The sequence below is a fragment of the Oncorhynchus tshawytscha genome, linkage group LG06, assembly GCF_018296145.1.
Source record: "Oncorhynchus tshawytscha isolate Ot180627B linkage group LG06, Otsh_v2.0, whole genome shotgun sequence".
Classification (NCBI taxonomy): Eukaryota; Metazoa; Chordata; class Actinopteri; order Salmoniformes; family Salmonidae; genus Oncorhynchus; species Oncorhynchus tshawytscha.
In genome coordinates this window covers 1,386,477-1,409,266 of record NC_056434.1, presented here as the reverse complement: position 1 = coordinate 1,409,266, position 22,790 = coordinate 1,386,477, and the positions used below count along the sequence as shown (strand labels likewise).

At 43.5% G+C, this 22,790-nt stretch overlaps 1 protein-coding gene across 1 annotated transcript in view; it reads right to left on the bottom strand.

The window, feature by feature from the left end:
- Positions 1-9,915: 9,915 nt before the first annotated feature.
- The window catches only part of LOC112252010 (tubulin, gamma complex associated protein 5), a 45,892-nt gene continuing 33,017 nt past the window's right edge, over positions 9,916-22,790 (bottom strand). The window contains 6 exon segments of the mRNA XM_042322798.1: positions 9,916-10,597; positions 11,095-11,195; positions 16,416-16,504; positions 18,465-18,590; positions 19,475-19,623; positions 20,573-20,693. Of these exon segments, the coding sequence (XP_042178732.1) occupies positions 10,551-10,597; positions 11,095-11,195; positions 16,416-16,504; positions 18,465-18,590; positions 19,475-19,623; positions 20,573-20,693 (633 nt within the window). The 3' untranslated portion in view covers positions 9,916-10,550.

The following is a 22,790-nucleotide window of genomic DNA, read 5'->3' as shown; positions in this document are numbered from 1 at the left end:
GTGGAGGTGGCACTGGATAGACCGGACCGTGCAGGCGCACTGGAGCTCTTGAGCACCGAGCCTGCCCAACCTTACCTGGCTCGATGCCCACTCTAGCCCGGCCAATACGAAGAGCTGGTATGTACCGCACCGGGCTATGCACCCGCACTGGAGACACCGTGCGCTCCACAGCATAACACGGTGCCTGCCCGGTCTCTTTAGCCTCCCGGTAAGCACAGGAAGTTAGTGCAGGTCTCTTACCTGGCATAGCCATACTCCCTGTGAGCCACCCCCCCCCCAATACATTTTTGGGGCTGACTCTCGGGCTTCCATCCGCGTCGCCGTGCTGCCTCTTCATACCAGTGCCTCTCCACTTTCGCCGCCTCCAGTTCTTCTTTGGGGCGTCGATATTCACCAGGCTGTGCCCAGGGTCCTTTTCCGTCCAATATTTCCTCCCAAGTCCAGAAGTCCTTCAATCGCTGCTCCTCACGATAAACAGGAGGAGTTGGCTCAGGTCTGAACCCTGACTCTGCCACACTCTCCCTGAGCCCCCCCCAAGAAATTTTTGGGGCTGAATTTCGGGTTTCCTTGCCAACCGTGTTCCCTCGTATCGTCGGCTCCTATCTCCGGCTGCCTCTGCTCTCCTAAGTGCCTCCACCTGTTCCCATGGGAGGCGATCTCTTCCAGCCAGTATCTCCTCCCAAGTGTAACAACCTTTGTCATCCAAAATGTCTTCCCATGTCCATTCCTCCTTTCGCTGTTTCTGCTGTCGCTGCTTGTCACCACGCTGCTTCAAATCAAATCAAATCAAATCAAATCAAATAGTGTCCGTGTAATAGGTCCGTGGTGTGTGGGTGGGTGATTCTGTTACGGCTTTCTTCCGTCGAAGGAGAGTCGGACCAAAATGCAGCGTGGTTAAATCGAGACATCTTTAATGAAAATAAATATGAAACATACAAAAACAACAAACGGAAATGAAAACCTAATACAGCCTATCTGGTGACAACTAACACAGAGACAGGAACAATCACCCACAAGCACACAGTGAAACCCAGGCTACCTAAATATGGTTCCCAATCAGAGACAACGAGAATCACCTGACTCTGATTGAGAACCTCAGGCAGCCATAGACTATGCTAGACACCCCTACTCAGCCACAATTCCAATGCCTACTAAAACCCCCAATACCACAACACAACACAAAATAACCCCATGTCACACCCTGGCCTGACCAAATAATTATATAAACACAAAATACTAAGACCAGGGCGTGACACCACCACTACACACCACCATCTATATACCACTATTACATACCACCATCTATATACCACCAACTATATACCACTATTACATACCACCATCTATATACCACTATTACATACCACCAACTATATACCACTATTAGATACCACCATCTATATACCACTATTACATACCACCATCTATATACCACTATTACATACCACCATCTATATACCACTATTACATACCCCCATCTATATACCACTATTACATACCACCAACATATATATACCACTATTACATACCACCTACATATATACCACTATTACAAATCACCATCTATATACCACTATTACACACCACCAACTATATACCACTATTACATACCACCAACTATATACCACTATTACATACCCCCATCTATATACCACTATTACACACCACCATCTATATACCACTATTACACACCACCATCTATATACCACTATTACATACCACCAACTATATACCACTATTACATACCCCCATCTATATACCACTATTACACACCACCATCTATATACCACTATTACATACCAACTATATACCACTATTACATACCACCATCTATATACCACTATTACACACCACCATCTATATACCACTATTACACACCACCATCTATATAACACTATTACACACCACCAACTATATACCACTATTACATACCACCATCTATATACCACTATTAATACCACCAACTATATACCACTATTACATACCACCATCTCTATACCACTATTAATACCACCAACTATATACCACTATTACATACCACCATCTCTATACCACTATTAATACCACCAACTATATACCACTATTACATACCACCATCTCTATACCACTATTAATACCACCAACTATATACCACTATTACATACCACCATCTCTATACCACTATTAATACCACCAACTGTACCACTGTTAGATAACACCAACTATAAAAAATAACTACCATCAACTAGCATCTACAGTTGAAGTCGGAAATTTACATATTCTTGTTGGAGCCATTAAAGCTTGTTTTTCAACCACTCCTCACATTTCTTTTTAACAAACTATAGTTTTGGCAAGTCGGTTAGGACATCTACTTTGTGTGTGACACAAGTCATTTTTCCAACAATTGTTTACAAAGAGATTATTTCATGTATAATTCACTGAATCACAATTCCAGTGTTTCAGAAGTGTGCATACACTAAGTCGAGTGTGCATACACTAAGTCGAGTGTGCATACACTAAGTTGAGTGTGCATACACTAAGTCGAGTGTGCATATTCTAAGTCGAGTGTGCATATTCTAAGTCGAGTGTGCATATTCTAAGTTGAGTGTGCATATTCTAAGCATATACTCTCTGTGCATATTCTAAGTCGAGTGTGCATACTAAGTCGAGTGTGCATACTCTAAGTCGAGTGTGCATATTCTAAGTCGAGTGTGCATATTCTAAGTTGAGTGTGCATATTCTAAGTCGAGTGTGCATACTCTAAGTCGAGTGTGCATATTCTAAGTCGAGTGTGCATATTCTAAGTCGAGTGTGCATATTCTAAGTCGAGTGTGCATATTCTAAGTTGAGTGTGCATATTCTAAGTTGAGTGTGCATATTCTAAGTTGAGTGTGCATATTCTAAATTGAGTGTGCATATTCTAAGTTGAGTGTGCATATTCTAAGTTGAGTGTGCATTTAAACAGATTTGAAAATTCCAGAAAATGATGTCATGGCTTTAGACGCCCTGACCTTAGTTATCTTTGTTTTCTTTATTATTTTGGTTAGGTCAGGGTGTGACGAGGGTGGTATGTGTGTTTTTGTATTGTCTAGGGTTTTTTGAATGTTTATGGGTTTACTTAGTCTATATGCTTATATGTATATGGTTTCCTAGATTGGTTCTCAATCAAAGGCAGCTGTTTATCGTTGTCTCTGATTGGGACCATATTTAGGTAGCAATATTCCTTGGATAGTTTGTGGGTTGTTATTCTATGTTTAGTTGCCTGTTCTGCACTAGCCATATTGCTTCACTGTTCGTTGTTCTTTTCAGTGTTCTCTCTTTAATTAAAGAGTTATGTTCGCTTACCACGCTGCGCCTTGGTCTCCTCATTACGACGAACGTGACATTAGAAGCTTCTGATAGGCTAATTGACATCATTTCTATAATTTAGCCTAAACAACTACCTCTCCCCTACTGTATTTATTTAATTAGCTCCTTTGCACCCCATTATTTTTATTTCTACTTTGCACATTCTTCCACTGCAAATCTACCATTCCAGTGTTTTACTTGCTATATTGTATTTACTTTGCCACCATGGCCTTTTTTTGCCTTTACCTCCCTTATCTCACCGCATTTGCTCACATTGTATATAGACTTGTTTCTACTGTATTATTGACTGTATGTTTGTTTTACTCCATGTGTAAGTCTTTGTTGTAGTATGTGACGAACTGCTTTGCTTTATCTTGGCCAGGTCGCAGTTGCAAATGAGAACTTGTTCTCAACTTGCCTACCTGGTTAAATAAATAAGTAAAAATACAACTTTGAGCCAATTGGAGGTGTACCTGTGGATGTACTGTATTTCAAGGCCTACCTTCAAACTCAGTGCCTCTTTGCTTGACATCACGGGAAAATCTAAAGTAATTAGAATAAAAATTGTAGACCTCCACAAGTCTGGTTCATCCTCGGGAGCAATTTCCAAATGCCTGAAGTTACCACGTTCATCTGTACAATAGTACACCAGTATAAACACCATGGGACCACGCAGCCGTCATACTGCTCAGGAAGGAGACGCGTTCTGTCTCCTGGAGATGAATGTACTTTGATGCAAAAAGTGCAAATCAATCCCAGAACAACAGCAAAGGACCTTGTGAAGATGCTGGAGAAAACAGGTACAAAAGTATCTATATCCACAGTAAAACGAGCCCTATATCGACATAACCTGAAAGGCCACTCAGCAAGGAAGAAGCCACTGCTCCAAAAACTGCCATAAAAAAGCCAGACTACGGTTTGAAACTGCACGTGGGGACAAAGATCGTACTTTTTGGAGAAATGTCCTCTGGTCTCATGGAAGAAAATTAGAACTGTTTGGCATTAATGACCATCGTTATGTTTGGAGGAAAAAGGGGGAGGCTTACAAGCCGAAGAATACCATCCCAACCGTGAAGCATGGGGGTGGCAGCATCATGTTGTGGGGTGCTTTGCTGCAGGAGGGACTGGTGCACTTCACAAAATAGATAGCATCACAAGGTAGGAAAATTAGGTGAATATATTGAAGCAACATCTCAAGACACACTTGGGCGACAATGACCCCCAGAATGGACAATGACCCCAAGCATACTTCCAAAGTTGTGTCAAAATGGCTTAAGGACAACAAAGTCAAGGTATTGGAGTGGCCATCACAAAGCCCTGACCTCCATCCTATAGAACATTTGTGGGCAGAACTGAAAAAGCTTGTGTGAGCAAGGAGGCCTTACAAACCTGACTCAGTTACACCAGCTCTGTCAGGAGGAATGGGCCAAAATTCACCCAACTTATTGTGGGAAGCTTGTGGAAGGCTACCCGAAATGTTTGACCCAAGTTAAACAATTTAAAGGCAATGCTACCAAATACTAATTGAGTGTGTAAACTCTTGACCCACTGGGAATGTGCTGAAATAAATCACTCTATTATTCTGACATTTCACATTCTTAATAAAGTGGTGATCCTAAATGACCTAAGACGGAATTTCTACTAGGATTAAATGTCAGGAATTGTGAAACACTGAGTTTAAATGCATTTGGCTAAGGTGTATGTAAACGTCCGACTTCTACTGTATATATATTCTTAATCCATTCCTTACTTAGATTTACTTGTTTTTGGGTATATGTTGTGAAACTGTTAGATATTACCTGTTAGATACTACTGCACTGTCGGATCTAGAAAGACAAGAATTTCGCTACACCCGCAATAACATCTACTAACCATGTGTATGTGACCAATAACATCTGCTGACCATGTGTATGTGACCAATAACATCTGCTAACCATGTCTATGTGACCAATAACATCTGCTAACCATGTGTATGTGACCAATAACATCTGCTAACCATGTGTACGTGACCAATAACATCTGCTGACCATGTGTATGTGACCAATAACATCTGCTAACCATGTGTACGTGACCAATAACATCTGCTGACCATGTGTATGTGACCAATACCATTTGATTTGATTTAAAGCTGGACGCAAGCATTAAAGCAATTTACCCCAAAACAACTATTAGTTGTGCTTGTCATAAGGACCCGTTTTAGCATGGACATTGCCAATGTGGGCTTGCACCATTTTAAAGTTGTCAACTGGGTGGGGATTCTTAAGAGCTGGGAGAAATCTGCCAATGAAGAAAAAAATACTACTTTAAAATGGAAATAGCCTCAATGGCGCTGCCCATGCTGTGACATACTTAATGACATACAAAGATGAGTCCTGGGTCTCTTATTGCCTGTTCTTCATATGCATGTCTGCCCACTCATTGGCTAGAAGGATCCCACCTGACCTCCATCTATGAGGGCATGTAATTTTCATTGTTAAGAGCGGTCACTCAAATATGTTGTCAATATAACAGACAATCTTGGACTTCATCCACTAGGGATGAAAGGAAACAACTTACTAGGGAAGGACTAAACACACTCCTCAATGAATGATACATTCGTTACATTACAAAAGTGATTCAAATGTTTTTTCCCCCTCATTTTTTAAAATGTTTTTTATTTCTCTATTTAACCAGGTAGGCCAGTTGAGACAAGTTCTCATTTACAACTGCGACCTGGCCAAGATAAAGCAAAGCAGTGCGACACAAACAACAGAGTTACAAATCAAATCAAATGTATTTATATAGCCCTTCGTACATCAGCTGATATCTCAAAGTGCTGTACAGAAACCCAGCCTAAAACCCCAAACAGCAAGAAATGCAGGTGTAGAAGCACGGTGGCTAGGAAAAACTCCCTAGAAAGGCCAAAACCTAGGAAGAAACCTAGAGAGGAACCAGGCTATGAGGGGTGGCCAGTCCTCTTCTGGCTGTGCCGAGATTATAACAGAACATGGCCAAGATGTTCAAATGTTCATAAATGACCAGCATGGTCCAATAATAATAAGGCAGAACAGTTGAAACTGGAGCAGCAGCACGGCCAGGTGGACTGGGGACAGCAAGGAGTCATCATGTCAGGTAGTCCTGAGGCATGGTCCTAGGGCTCAGGTCCTGAGAGAGAGAGAGAGAGAGAGAGCATACTTAAATTCACACAGGACACCGAATAAGACAGGAGAAGTACTCCAGATATAACAAACTGACCCTAGCCCCCCGGCACATAAACTACTGCAGCATAAATACTGGAGGCTGTGACAGGAGGGGTCAGGAGACACTGTGACCCCATCCGAGGACACCCCCGGACAGGGCCAAACAGGAAGGATATAACCCCACCCACTTTGCCAAAGCACAGCCCCCACACCACTAGAGGGATATCTTCAACCACCCACTTACCATCCTGAGACAAGGCTGAGTATAGCCCACAAAGATCTCCGCCACGGCACAACCCAAGGGGGGGGGGGCGCCAACCCAGACAGGATGATCACATTAGTGAATCAACGCACTCAGGTGACGCACCCCTCCCAGGGACGGTATGAGAGAGCCCCAGTAAGCCAGTGACTCAGCCCCTGTAAGAGGCAGAGAATCCCAGTGGAAAGAGAGGAACCGGACAGGCAGAGACAGCAATGGCGGTTCGTTGCTCCAGAGCCTTTCCGTTCACCTTCCCACTCCTGGGCCAGACTACACTCAATCATATGACCCACTGAAGAGATGAGTCTTCAGTAAAGACTTAAAGGTTGAGACCGAGTTTGCGTCTCTGACATGGGTAGGCAGACCGTTCCATAAAAATGGAGCTCTATAGGAGCTGTTTGCTTAGAAATTCTAGGGACAATTAGGAGGCCTGTGTCTTGTGACCGTAGCGTACGTGTAGGTATGTACGGCAGGACCAAATCAGAGAGATAGGTAGGAGCAAGCCCATGTAATGCTTTGTAGGTTAGCAGTAAAACCTTGAAATCAGCCCTTGCTTTGACAGGAAGCCAGTGTAGAGAGGCTAGCACTGGAGTAATATGATCAAATTTTTTGGTTCTAGTCAGGATTCTAGCAGCCGTATTTAGCACTAACTGAAGTTTATTTAGTGCTTTATCCGGGTAGCCGGAAAGTAGAGCATTGCAGTAGTCTAACCTAGAAGTGACAAAAGCATGGATTAATTTTTCTGCATCATTTTTGGACAGAAAGTTTCAGATTATTGCAATGTTACGTAGATGGAAAAAAGTTGTCCTTGAAATGGTCTTGATATGTTCTTCAAAAGAGAGATCAGGGTCCAGAGTAACGCCGAGGTCCTTCACAGTTTTATTGGAGACGACTGTACAACCATTAAGATTAATTGTCAGATTCAACAGAAGATCTCTTTGTTTCTTGGGACCTAGAACAAGCATCTCTGTTTTACACATATAGTAAACAATAAACAAGCCAATAATAAACAAGTCAATGACAGTAGAAAAAATAAAGTCTATATACAGTGTGTGTAAAAGGCATGAGGAGGTAGGCAATAAATAGGCCATAGGAGCGAATAATTACAATTTAGCAGATTAACACTGGAGTGATAAATGATCAGATGATGATGTGCAAGTAGAGATACTGGTGTGCTAAAGAGCAGAAAAGTAAATAAATTAAAAACAGTATGGGGATGAGGTAGGTAAATTGGATGGGCTATTTACAGATGGACTATGTACAGCTGCAGCGATCGGTTAGCTGCTCAGATAGCAGATGTTTGAAGTTGGTGAGGGAAATAAAAGTCTCCAACTTCAGCGATTTTTGCAATTCGTTCCAGTCACAGGCAGCAAAGAACTGGAAGGAAAGGCGGCCAAATGAGGTGTTGGCTTTGGGGATGATCAGTGAGATATACCTGCTGGAACGTCAATCTACATACAATAATATCCCATGACAAAGCAAAAACAAGTTTTTAGAAATGTTTTCAAATGTATATACCTTTTTATAAAATATTACATTTACATAAGTATTCAAACCTTTTACCCGGTACTTTGTTGAAGCACCTTTGGCAGCGATTACAGCCTCAAATCTTCTTGGGTATTTATTTTACCTTTATTTAACTAGGCAAGTCAGTTAAGAAAAAAATATTATTTTCAATGACGGACTAGGAACAGTGGGTTAACTGCCTGTTCAGGGGCAAAACGACAGATTTGTACCTTGTCAGCTCGGGGGTTTGAACTTGCAACCTTCCGGTTACTAGTCCAACGCCCTAACCACTAGGCTACCCTTCCGCCCAAGTATGACCCTACAAACTTGGCACACCAGTATTTGGGGAGTTTCTCCCATTCTTCTCTGTAGATCCTATCAAGCTCTGTCAGGTTGGATGGGGATCGTCACTACACAGCTATTTTCAGGTCTCTCCAGGGATGTTCGATCGGGATCAAGTCCGGACTCTGGCTGGGCCAGTAAAGGACATTGTAAGTCCTGTCCCGAAGCCACTCGTGTCACCTTGGCTGTATGCTTAGGGTTGTTGTCCTGTTGGAAGGTGAACCTTTACCCCAGTCTGAGGTCCTGAGCGCTCTGGAGCAGGTTTTCATTAAGGATCTCTGTACTTTGTTCCGTTCATCTTTCCCTCGATCCTGACTAGTCTCTAAGTCCCTGACGGTGAAAAACATCCCCACAGCATGATGCTGCCACCAACATGCTTCATGTTATTGGTCAGGTGATGAGCAGTGCTCCAGGCGTGACGCTTGGCATTCAGGCCAAAGAGTTCAAACTTGGTTTCATCAGACCAGAGAATCTTGTTCCTCATGGTCTGAGTTCTTTAGGTGCCTTTTGGCAAACTCCAAGCGGGCTGTCATGTGCCTTTTACTGAGGAGTGGCTTCCGTCTGGCCACTCTACCATAAAGGCCTGATTTGTGGAGTGCTGCAGAGATGGTTGTCCTTCTGGAAGGTTCTCCCATCTCCACAGAGGAACTCTGGAGCTCGGTCAGAGTGACCCACGGGTTCTTGGTCACCTCCCTGACCAAGGCCCTTCTCCCCCAATTGCTCAGTTTGGCTGGGCGGACAGCTCTAGGAAGAGTCTTGGTGGTTCCAAACTTCCTCCATTTAAGAATGATGGAGACCACTGTGTTCTTGGGGACCTTCCCCAGATCTGTGCCTCGACACAATCCTGTCTCGGAGCTCTACGGACAATTCCTTTGACCCGATGGCTTGGTTTTTGTTCTGACATGCATTGTCAACTGTAGGACCTTTTATATAGACGTATGTGAGCCTTTCCAAATCATGTCCAATCAATTGAATTTACCACAGGTAGACTTGAATCAAGTTGTAGAAACATCTCAAGGATGATCAATGGAAACAGGATGCACCCGAGCTCCATTTAGAGTCTCTCAGCAAAGGGTCAGAATATTTATGTAAATAAGTTATCTGCTTTTTATTTAAAGATTTGCTAACATTTATAGACCTGTTATTGTTTTGTAATTATGGGGTATTGCGTGTAGATTGATGAGGAAAACAAATGATGCAATCCCTTTTAGAATAAGGTTGTAACGTAATAAATAAAAAGTGAACGTGACTGAATAGTTTCCACGGTAACATGATATTGTGTAATAATGTGACCAGGTTTGATTGAATATTTACTTAATGTTTATTTTCCGTACATTTCAATGAACTAAACTAACACCAGGGAAATACAAGAGATTTAAACATGCATTATTATGATATTCTGGATTGACAGTTGTTCAATTAACAAATATACAAATGCAAAACAATTCTATAATTATCTCACCAGAAATCTAAATCCAATAAAACCCAAACAAATGTAAATCCGTAGTTGTAAAACACTAAACAGCAGGATTGTGCAGGAAGCCTACATATGGATGACAACACCATAAAACAGCTTCAAAGTCAACAATATTTACAAGCAGTCACACATCTGTAATACTTCTGAGACTCTGGATTGTCTTGAGGGTATTGAAGAGGAGCATCCATGATTTAGGAGAAGGGATAGACCCTTCACACACGCTCTGTTTCTCCACTAGCAACGGGGAGAGAGTGTGACATCATTATTCACCAGTCTTGTGTGCTATGAAGTCAGAACAACAACAGTCACAACTAAACGGTATGCATCCCAAATGCCACTCTATTCCCTATAGGGCCAAAACGAGTGCACTTTGAAGGGAAAGGGATGCCATTTGGGACACAGCCAGTGTTTTTTTTTTGGGGGGTGGTCTGGTGGGCAAGCAGAAAGAGATGTTCTTCTCTCAGCACTGTTCAAAGCCAGCCATCAGAGACAGGGCAAGGGACTCCACTATTAGAGAGAAGAGAGAAAAGACCATCAGGACACCCCTCACAGCAGACGCCCCTCACAGACAGCAGAGGCCCCTCACAGACAGCAGAGGCCCCTCACAGACAGCAGAGGCCCCTCACAGACAGCAGAGGCCCCTCACAGACAGCAGACGCCCCTCACAGACAGCAGACGCCCCTCACAGACAGCAGACGCCCCTCACAGACAGCAGACGCCCCTCACAGCAGACGCCTCACAGCAGACACCCCTCACAGCAGACACCCCCTCACAGCAGACACCCTCACCCTCACAGCAGACGCCCCTCACAGCAGACACCCCTCACAGCAGACACCCCTCACCCTCACAGCAGACGCCCCTCACAGCAGACGCCCCTCACCCTCACAGCAGATCCCCCTCACAGCAGACGCCCCTCACAGCAGACACCCCTCACAGCAGACAACCCTCACAGCAGACACCCCTCACACAAAAATCTTAATTTAACAGATCAGTGTGTAACTTACAGTGTGGAAATGACCCGCGGCAGACAGCTTTGTTTAGTATAGTCACCAGGAACATGTGACAGTTCTTGAAATCAGATTCCATCTTATCAATGGATTCGATCCTGGAAACGACAGAGGAACAACATTTTCAATGTTAATTCAAATCAAATTTGATTTGTCACATGCGGCAAAATACAAAAGGTACCTTTATTTTATTTCACCTTTATTTAACCAGATAGGCTAGTTGAGAACACCTTTATTTAACCTGGTAGGCTAGTTGAGAACACCTTTATTTAACCTGGTAGGCTAGTTGAGAACACCTTTATTTAACCAGGTAGGCTAGTTGAGAACACCTTTATTTAACCAGGTAGGCTAGTTGAGAACACCTTTATTTAACCAGGTAGGCTAGTTGAGAACACCTTTATTTAACCAGGTAGGCTAGTTGAGAACACCTTTATTTAACCAGGTAGGCTAGTTGAGAACACCTTTATTTAACCAGGTAGGCTAGTTGAGAACACCTTTATTTAACCAGGTAGGCTAGTTGAGAACACCTTTATTTAACCAGGTAGGCTAGTTGAGAACACCTTTATTTAACCAGGTAGGCTAGTTGAGAACACCTTTATTTAACCAGGTAAGCTAGTTGAGAACACCTTTATTTAACCAGGTAAGCTAGTTGAGAACACCTTTATTTAACCAGGTAGGCTAGTTGAGAACACCTTTATTTAACCAGGTAGGCTAGTTGAGAACACCTTTATTTAACCAGGTAGGCTAGTTGAGAACACCTTTATTTAACCAGGTAAGCTAGTTGAGAACACCTTTTATTTAACCAGGTAAGCTAGTTGAGAACAAGTTCTCATTTACAACTGTGACCTGGCCAAGATAAAGCAAAGCAGTGAGTTACACATGAAATAAACAAACATACAGTCAATAACACAATAGAACAATCTATGTACAGTGTGTAGGGGAAATGTAGTAAGATTAGGGAGGTAAGGTAATAAATAGGCCATAGTGGCCAAGTAATCAATTTAGCAGATTAACAATGGAGTGATAGATGTCAAGATGATGATGTGCAAGTAGAGATACTGGGGTGCAAAAGAGCAAAAATAAATAACAAGGGGATGAGGTAGTTGGATAGGCTATTTACAGATGTGTACAGGTGCAGTGATCCGTAAGCTGCTCTGACAGCTGATGCTTAAAGTTAGAGGGAGATCTGAGTCTTCAGCTTGATTTTGGCAATTCGCTCATTTCACCTTACCGTAAAACACTTACTTTACAAGCCCTTAAAGGTCTTGCTCACAACGACTATGGAGAGTGTGATCAGACAGTCGTCCAGAACAGCTGGTGCTCTCATGCATGCTTCAGTGTTGCTTGCCTCGAAGCGAGCATAAAAGACATTCAGTTCGTCTGGTTGCGTCACTGGAAAGTCAGCGGCTGTGTTTCCCTTAGCAGGCCATAAAGTTTTCAAGCCCTGCCACATCCGGCGAGTGTCAGAGCCGGCGTAGTAGGATTCCGTGATGCCGTGATGAGATCCTGAGGCCTATTGTCGTACCATTCATCCGCCTCCATCACCTCATGTTTCAGCATGATAATGCACAGCTCCATGTCGCAAGGATCTGTACACAATTCCTGGAAGCTGAATGTTTCCCAATTCTTCCTTGGCCTGCATACTCACCAGACATGTCACCCATATCTGGAGAAAAGATTTGGGTCCTCAGATCCTCAAAAGGTTCTACAGCTGCACCATCGAGAGCATCCTGACGTGTTGCATCACTGCCTGGTATGGCAACTGCTTGGCCTCCGACAGCAAGGCACTTCAGAGGGTAGTGCGTAGTCTAGGTCCAAGAGGATTCTTAACAGCTTCTGCCCCCAAGTAATAAGACTCCTGAACAGCTAATCGGCTACCCAGACTTTTTGCATTGCCCCCCTCCTCTTCTAAGCTGCTGATACTCTGTTATTATCTATGCAATCACTTTAACTCAACCTACATGAAAATATTACCTCGACTCCGGTGCCCCTGCACATTGACTCTGTACCGGTGCCCCTGTATATAGCCTCTACATCGACTCTGTACCGGTACCCCCTGTATATAGCCTCCACATTGACTCTGTACCGTAACACCCTGTATATAGCCTCCACATTGACTCTGTACCTTCTGTATATAGCCTCCACATTGACTCTGTACCCTCTGTATATAGCCCCGCTATTGTTATTTACTGCGGCTCTTCAAATCAAATCAAATTGTATTTGTCACATACACATGGTTAGCAGATGTTAATGCGATTGTAGCGAAATGCTTGTGCTTCTAGTTCCGACAATGCAGTAATAACCAACAAGTAATCTAACTAACAATTCCAAAACTACTGTCTTATACACAGTGTAAGGGGATAAAGAATATGTACATAAGGATATATGAATGAGTGATGGTACAGAGCAGCATAGGCAAGATACAGTAGATGGTATCGAGTACAGTATATACATATGAGATGAGTATGTAAACCAAGTGGCATAGTTAAAGTGGCTAGTGATACATGTATTACATAAGGATACAGTCGATGATATAGAGTACAGTATATACGTATGCATATGAGATGAATAATGTAGGGTAAGTAACATTATATAAGGTAGCATTGTTTAAAGTGGCTAGTGATATATTTACATCATTTCCCATCAATTCCCATGATTAAAGTGGCTGGAGTTGAGTCAGTGTCATTGACAGTGTGTTGGCAGTAGCCACTCAATGTTAGTGGTGGCTGTTTAACAGTCTGATGGCCTTGAGATAGAAGCTGTTTTTCAGTCTCTCGGTCCCAGCTTTGATGCACCTGTACTGACCTCGCCTTCTGGATGATAGCGGGGTGAACAGGCAGTGGCTCGGGTGGTTGATGTCCTTGATGATCTTTATGGCCTTCCTGTAACATCGGGTGGTGTAGGTGTCCTGGAGGGCAGGTAGTTTGCCCCGGTGATGCGTTGTGCAGACCTCACTACCCTCTGGAGAGCCTTACGGTTGAGGGCGGAGCAGTTGCCGTACCAGGCGGTGATACAGCCCGCCAGGATGCTCTCGATTGTGTATCTGTAGAAGTTTGTGAGTGCTTTTGGTGACAAGCCACATTTCTTCAGCCTCCTGAGGTTGAAGAGGCGCTGCTGCGCCTTCTTCACGATGCTGTCTGTGTGAGTGGACCAATTCAGTTTGTCTGTGATGTGTATGCCGAGGAACTTAAAACTTGCTACCCTCTCCACTACTGTTCCATCGATGTGGATAGGGGGGTGTTCCCTCTGCTGTTTCCTGAAGTCCACAATCATCTCCTTAGTTTTGTTGATGTTGAGTGTGAGGTTATTTTCCTGACACCACACTCCGAGGGCCCTCACCTCCTCCCTGTAGGCCGTCTCGTCGTTGTTGGTAATCAAGCCTACCACTGTTGTGTCGTCCGCAAACTTGATGATTGAGTTGGAGGCGTGCGTGGCCACGCAGTCGTGGGTGAACAGGGAGTACAGGAGAGGGCTCAGAACGCACCCTTGTGGGGCCCCAGTGTTGAGGATCAGCGGGGAGGAGATGTTGTTGCCTACCCTCACCACCTGGGGGCGGCCCGTCAGGAAGTCCAGTACCCAGTTGCACAGGGCGGGGGTCGAGACCCAGGGTCTCGAGCTTGATGACGAGCTTGGAGGGTACTATGGTGTTGAATGCCGAGCTGTAGTCGATGAACAGCATTCTCACATAGGTATTCCTCTTGTCCAGATGGGTTAGGGCAGTGTGCAGTGTGGTTGAGATTGCATCGTCTGTGGACCTATTTGGGCGGTAAGCAAATTGGAGTGGGTCTAGGGTGTCAGGTAGGGTGGAGGTGATATGGTCCTTGACTAGTCTCTCAAAGCACTTCATGATGACGGATGTGAGTGCTACGGGCGGTAGTCGTTTAGCTCAGTTACCTTAGCTTTCTTGGGAACAGGAACAATGGTGGCCCTCTTGAAGCATGTGGGAACAGCAGACTGGTATAGGGATTGATTGAATATGTCCGTAAACACACCGGCCAGCTGGTCTGCGCATGCTCTGAGGGCGCGGCTGGGGATGCCGTCTGGGCCTGCAGCCTTGCGAGGGTTAACACGTTTAAATGTCTTACTCACCTCGGCTGCAGTGAAGGAGAGACCGCATGTTTTTATTGCAGGCCGTGTCAGTGGCACTGTATTGTCCTCAAAGCGGGCAAAAAAGTTATTTAGTCTGCCTGGGAGCAAGACATCCTGGTCCGTGACTGGGCTGGGTTTCTTCCTGTAGTCCGTGATTGACTGTAGGCTCTTTAATCATTTGTTATTCTTATCTCATTATAAAAAATAAAAAATGTAAGGTATTTTCTCAAAACTGTATTGTTGGTTAAGGGCTTGTAAGTAAGCGTTTCACTGTGAGGTCTACACCGGTTGTATTCGGCGCATGTGACAAATACAATTTGATCGCCCAGCCATTGAGGAACAACATTCCACAGTCGACAATCAACAACCTGATCGCTCAATGAGGCAAATGGTGGTCACACCAGACACTGACTGGTTTTCTGATCCACGTCCCTACCTTTTTATTTTAAAGGTATCTGTGAGTAACAGATGCATATCGGTATTCCCAGTCATGTGAAGTCCATAGATTAGGGCCTAATTAATTAATTTCCTAATATGAACTGTAACTCAGTAAAATCTTAGACATTTTTGTTGCTTTTATAGTTTTGTTCAGTGTAGTATTCCAACCGAGTGAGTATACTACATGAAAACGGTATTCCCAGTCATGTGAAGTCCATAGATTAGGGCCTAATTAATTAATTTCCTAATATGAACTGTAACTCAGTAAAATCTTAGACATTTTTGTTGCTTTTATAGTTTTGTTCAGTGTAATATTCCAACCGAGTGAGTATACTATATGAAAACAAACATTTACATTTTTTAAATAATTTTCCTCACGAGAGGATAACGATATCTTAAAATCTGTGAAGGTTATCTAATAGTTTTTACAAATGCAATTTCAATTTAAGGAAACAAATACCCTGACCAGAGGATAACCATATCTTAACATTTCTGTTTAGGTTATTTTATAGTTTAATATTTAGTTTTTAATTTAAACGGCATCACCAGCTATGTTCCAATCGCTGGAAGGAGGAAAACAATCGCAACAAATTGGACTCGCCGTTGTTTCCAGGCATCATAAGGTGAGTACAGCGACGATTCTTACACTAATTAGCAGAATAACATTCATTGTAAAATGAAAAGCAAAGACCATCAGTGGTCCTTCGAGACAGATATACACTCTACTTAACAGAAACACATGAGATTGATTTTAATCATGGATGGTTTCTCTAATAAATGACACCACTCACTTCCACGCTCCAAAGCCAACCTGCCAGCGGTCTGAGAAGATGAGGACCAGATTGAGAACCTTCATGATCGCCTCCTTCACAAAGCTCACCTGGAGACGAAACATCCCCAGTTACATTATGAAAACTAACATGAAATAATGTGATGCGTTCTGAATGCTCCAGTGTTGATCTCTGCAGGGGTTCTGTGTTTTCTCTAGCAGGACGGCATCACCTTCCCTCATGAGATGGAACATTTCTCCATGGGGAGACTGGGACAGCTTCACTTACTCATGGAGGACAGCTATACCTCTTAGGACGACAGGTATACATCTAGCAGACAGGTATACATCTAGCAGGACAGGTATACATCTAGCAGGACAGGTATACATCTAGCAGGACAGGTATACATCTAGCAGACAGGTATACATCTAGCAGGACAGGTATACATCTAGCAGGACAGGTATACATCTAGCAGGACAGGTATACATCTATACATCTAGCAGGACAGGTATACATATACATCTAGCAGGACAGGTATACATCTAGCAGGACAGGTATACATCTAGCAGGACAGGTATACATCTAGCAGGACAGGTATACATCTAGCAGGACAGGTATACATCTAGCAGACAGGTATACATCTAGCAGACAGGTATACATCTAGCAGACAGGTATACATCTAGCAGACAGGTATACATCTAGCAGACAGGTATACATCTAGCAGACAGGTATACATCTAGCAGACAGGTATACATCTAGCAGACAGGTATACATCTAGCAGACAGGTATACATCTAGCAGACAGGTATCTGTAGCAAAGGTAGACCAGTATCTAGTAGTACAGCTATCGAGTGGACAGGTATTGTCAAACATCTCATTCCAATATTATGGACATTAATATGGAGTTGGTCCCTCCTTTGTTGCTATAACAGCCTCCACTCTTGTGGGATGGCTTTCCACTATGTTGGACATGTGCATTATAAGAGCTCAGTGACCTTCAACATGGGTAGCACCTTCAAAGGATGCTACCTTTCCAACAAGTCATTTCGATTACATTTCTGCCCTGCTGGATCTGCCCAGGTCAACAGTAAGTGCAGTTATTGTGAAGTGGAAACGTAAAGGAGCATCAACGGCTCAGCTGCAAAGTGGTAGGCCACACAAGCTCACAGAACGGCACCGCCGAATGCTGCAGCACTTAAGAATAGTCTGTCCTCGGTTGCAACACTCACTACAGAGTTCCAAACTGCCAGCACAATAACTGTTCGTCTGGAGCTTCATGAAATGGGTTTCCGTGGCCGAGCAGCCGCACACAAGCCTAAGATCACCATGAGCAATGCCAAGCGTCGGCTGGAGTGGTGTAAAACTCGCCGCCATTGGAGCCGTGGAAACACGTTCTCTGGAGTGATGAATCACGCTTCACCATCTGGCAGTCCGAAGGACAAATCTGGTTTTGGCGGATGCCAGGAGAACGCTACCTGCCCCAATGCATAGTGCCAACTGTAACGTTTGGTGGATGAGGAATAATAGTCTGGGGCTGTTTTTCATGGTTCGGGTCCCTTAGTTCCAGTGAAGGGAAATCTTAACGCTACAGTATACAATGACATTCTAGATGATTCTGTGCTTCCAACTTTATGGCAACAGTTTGGGGAAGGACCTTTCCTGTTTCAGCATGACAATGGCCCCGTGCACAAAGCCTGGTCCGTACATAAATAGTTTGTCGAGATCGGTGTGGAAGAACTTGACTGGCCTGCACAGAGCCCTGACCTCAACCCCATCAAAACCTTTGGGATGAATTGGAACGCCGACTGTGAGCCAGGCCTAATCGTCCAACATCAGTGCCCGATCTCACTAATGCTCGTGGCTGAATGGAAGCAAGTCCCCTCAGCAATGTTCCAACATCTAATGGAAAGCCTTTCCAGAAGGATGCTGTTATAGCAGCAAAGGGGCACCAATCCATAGGCATTAGCCTATGATTTTGGAATGAGATGTTTGACGAGCAGGTGTCCACATACTGTTGGGTAATATAGTGTATATAGTGGATCAGTATCTATAAGACAGGTATCCATCTTACCTTCTCTCGCAATAGACAACGGTCGTGGATAGTGGACAGGTATCTGTAGTGGATCTTAATCAGCTGGTCCAGGTCTTTAGCCTCCTGGACTTGGTGCTGGAACTCCAGACCAGTGCTGTGAAGAATCTAACAAGACAGGGATATCGCCAAGTACGATATGGAACGTTTAGATATTGACCAGAAATCTATCTAGACATGTAATATGATTAGAGCTCCATACAGATGCCTGATGGGAAACTTCTGAACTACAACTTGCGCGACAACTAGAGCTACACTACAACAGCACTACACCTAGCCGAGCACTACACCTAGCCTAGCACTACAACTATCCTAGCACTAAACCTAGCCGAGCACTACACCTAGCCTAGCACTTCAACTAGACTAGCACTTCAACTAGAGCTACACTACAACTATCCTAGCACTACACCTAGACCAGCACTACAACTAGACCAGCACTACAACTAGAGCTACACTACAACTATCCTAGCACTACACCTAGACCAGCACTACAACTAGACCAGCACTACAACTATCCTAGCACTACACCTAGACCAGCACTACAACTAGACCAGCACTACAACTAGAGCTACACTACAACTATCCTAGCACTACACCTAGACCAGCACTACAACTAGACCAGCACTACAACTAGACTAGCACTTCAACTAGAGCTACACTACAACTATCCTAGCACTACACCTAGCCTAGCACTACAACTAGCGCTAGACCTACACTACAACACCTAGCCTAGCACTACAACTAGCCTTGCCTAGCACTACACTTAGCCTAGAACTACAACTAGCACTACAACTAGCCTAGCACTACACCTAGACTGGCACTACACCTAGACTAGAACTACAACTAGTCTAGTACTGGCTACTTCTATCTCTTCCAATGATGACCTTTGAACTTGACTAGGAGTAATACATGTCAATACATACTCTAGTCATGTCCACTATGTCTCAGACTTCTTACTCTAGTCATGTTCACGGTCTCAGACAACCTCTTACCCTGGTCACAATGTAGTTGTGGAGGCTGTTGACAAAGTGCATCAGTTTGACCCTCAGCAGAAACATCCTGTGGATCTGCTGGTTGATTGGCTCTTTAGCCTTCACCTCCTCTGGTGTCCCTTCCAACCGCTTAGCTGCTACTGTCAAATCTATAGGAGGAAACAATCCAGCATTAATTAACACCTGTGGTGTGGTCATGACGTTCACAAATCCCTGATGTTTTGAGAGAATCTTCTTATTTGACCTTTATACATTTGGAATATATTTGATTGTGAAGCAGACGGATTACCAGGATGTGCTGACAAGCTGGCAAGTGTCTTCACTGGCATTTTCAACCTCTCCCTGTCCCAGTCTGTAATACCAACATGTTTCAGGCAGACCACTATAGTGCCTGTGCCCAAGAACGCCAAGCTAACCTGTCTAAATGACCATCGCTCCGTAGCACTAGCATCTGTAGCCATGAAATGCTTTTAAAAGACTGGTCATGGTTCACATCAACACCAGCATCCCAGAAACCCTGGACCCACTCCAATTCACATACTGTTTTTTTACCATGTGTTTTTTAGTCCAAATTAACAGTTTCTAATAATAGTCCAGTTGCTTATAAAAAGGACTTGTTCAGAAATATAGGAACGTTCTGGAATAGATATCTGTTGGAGAAGGAAAACCATCTTGATGGCATTAACTCTTCCCAGTAGGGAGGAACTGTATGCTGGTTTTGAATTTATCCATCTGAGGGGGGAAATTAGCTTAAAAATACATAACAGTACAGTTTTGTAATTTTCAATTCCCAGGTAGGGAAACTTTTCTAAGGTCATCTTAAAACAGGAGATATTCCAGTCAAGAAGGGTCCTGTTCTTGAACGGACATCAATTCACTATTCCAAATCATTATGTGTTGTTATGTTTCCTTGTGTCCATTGTCAATAAAGTTTATAGAATTGAAATTCAAAGTGAGAGAAAGACAAGGAGAGAGACAGAGGGGGGGACAGAGAGGAAGAGAGAGAGAGAAAGAGAGAGAGAGAGAAAGAGAGAGAGAGAGAGAAGAAAAAGAGAGGTGCGGGGCGGAGCGACAGAGACAGCGTAATACTAGACCTACCACTGAATGCCAGCGTGTCCAGACTGTATTTGGCCCATTTGATCTGCAGCAGCAGCAGGAACACCTGGTTGTAGATCCTCTGACACTCTGAGCTGACCACAATGTCAACAGGCCAGGGCACCTTCAGGACAACCCACAAGAGAAACATAGAATCAATCCCAAATGGCACTCTGAACTGTTTAGTGCACTAAGTCCCATATTCCTGTGTTTTCTGATACCTACAAATGGTCAAATTAACTTGAAAATAGGGATTTGGACCAGGGCCCATAAGTAGTGCACTATATACCGTGCTGCTGCTCCAGTTTCAACTGTTCTGCCTTATTATTATACAACCATGCTGGTCATTTATGAACATTTGAACATCTTGGCCATGTTCTGTTATAATCTCCACCCGGCACAGCCAGAAGAGGACTGGCCACCCCACTTAGCCTGGTTCCTCTCTAGGTTTCGTCCTAGGTTTTGGCCTTTCTAGGGAGTTTTTCCTAGCCACCGTGCTTCTACACCTGCATTGCTTGCTGTTTGGGGTTTTAGGCTGGGTTTCTGTACAGCACTTTGAGATATCAGCTGATGTAGGAAGGGCTATATAAATCAATTTGATTTGATATAGGGAATAGGGTGCTGTTTGGGGAGGTACACTAGTCCCATTTCATCTACTGCAGAGTAAGAGTATAGTGTGGCTGCTGATTCATCTAACCCCTGACCTTTCCCCCCCAGACTAAAGATCCAGAAGCTTCTGTACACCATCTCTGCTTTACTCGTGGAGAACAGGCTGCTCTGGCCAATGAATGGTGCTCCATTTATTCAAGTCAGATCAAAGCTGAATCAGTCTGCAAGTTCACACAATGATCGTGTTCTACATAACAGAACCCAGTACAATAGCATTGTATAACGCTACGTTATCATGTAGCCGAAACTCCACAGCGCGAGCTACTAGGCAAAATACACAGAGACTATGCTACAGTTTACCACCATCTGTTCTATAATAGAGGCTATGCTACAGTTTACCACCATCTGTTCTATAATAGAGGCTATGCTACAGTTTACCACCATCTGTTCTATAATAGAGGCTATGCTACAGTTTACCACCATCTGTTCTATAATAGAGGCTATGCTACAGTTTACCACCATCTGTTCTATAATAGAGGCTATGCTACAGTTTACCACCATCTGTTCTATAATAGAGGCTATGCTACAGTTTACCACCATCTGTTCTATAATAGAGGCTATGCTACAGTTTACCACCATCTGTTCTATAATAGAGGCTATGCTGTTTACCACCATCTGTTCTATAATAGAGGCTATGCTACAGTTTACCACCATCTGTTCTATAATAGAGGCTATGCTACAGTTTACCACCATCTGTTCTATAATAGAGGCTATGCTACAGTTTACCACCATCTGTTCTATAATAGAGGCTATGCTACAGTTTACCACCATCTGTTCTATAATAGAGGCTATGCTACAGTTTACCACCATCTGTTCTATAATAGAGGCTATGCTACAGTTTACCACCATCTGTTCTATAATAGAGGCTATGCTACAGTTTACCACCATCTGTTCTATAATAGAGTATTGGAATAGGCTTCATTTCTCAGAACAAGAATAGACTGACGAGTTTCAGAAGAAAGTGCTTTGTTTCTGGCCATTTTGAGCCTGTAATCGAACCCACAAATGCTGATGCTCCAGATACTCAACTAGTCTAAAGGCCAGTTTTATTGCTTCTTTAAATCAGAACAACTGTTTTCAGCTCTACTAACATAATTGCAAAAGGGTTTTCTAATGATCAATTAGCCTTTTAAAATGATAAACTTGGATAAGCTAACACAACGTGCCACTGGAACACAGGAGTGATGGTTTTGATAATGGGCCTCTGTACGCCTATGTAGATATTCCATTCAAAATCTGCCGTTTCCAGCTAAAGTAGTCATTTACAACATTAACAATGTCTACACTGTATTTCTGATCAATTTGATGTCATTTTAATGGACAGAAAAAAAGCTTTTCTTTCAAAAACAAGGACATTTCTAAGTGACCCCAAACTTTTGAATGGTAGTGTATGTTTGCGCCCATCTCAGTGAACTAATCCATTATGGAGGCCTAGACTCGAGCTCCGTCCCGCATCGCCATGCCCCCCAAAATGTTGTAACAATGCGGATGGCTCTGTAAAGCTCCGCATTGATGTGATTGGTGGACGGTTGTTGGGGGCGTTACATCCTGT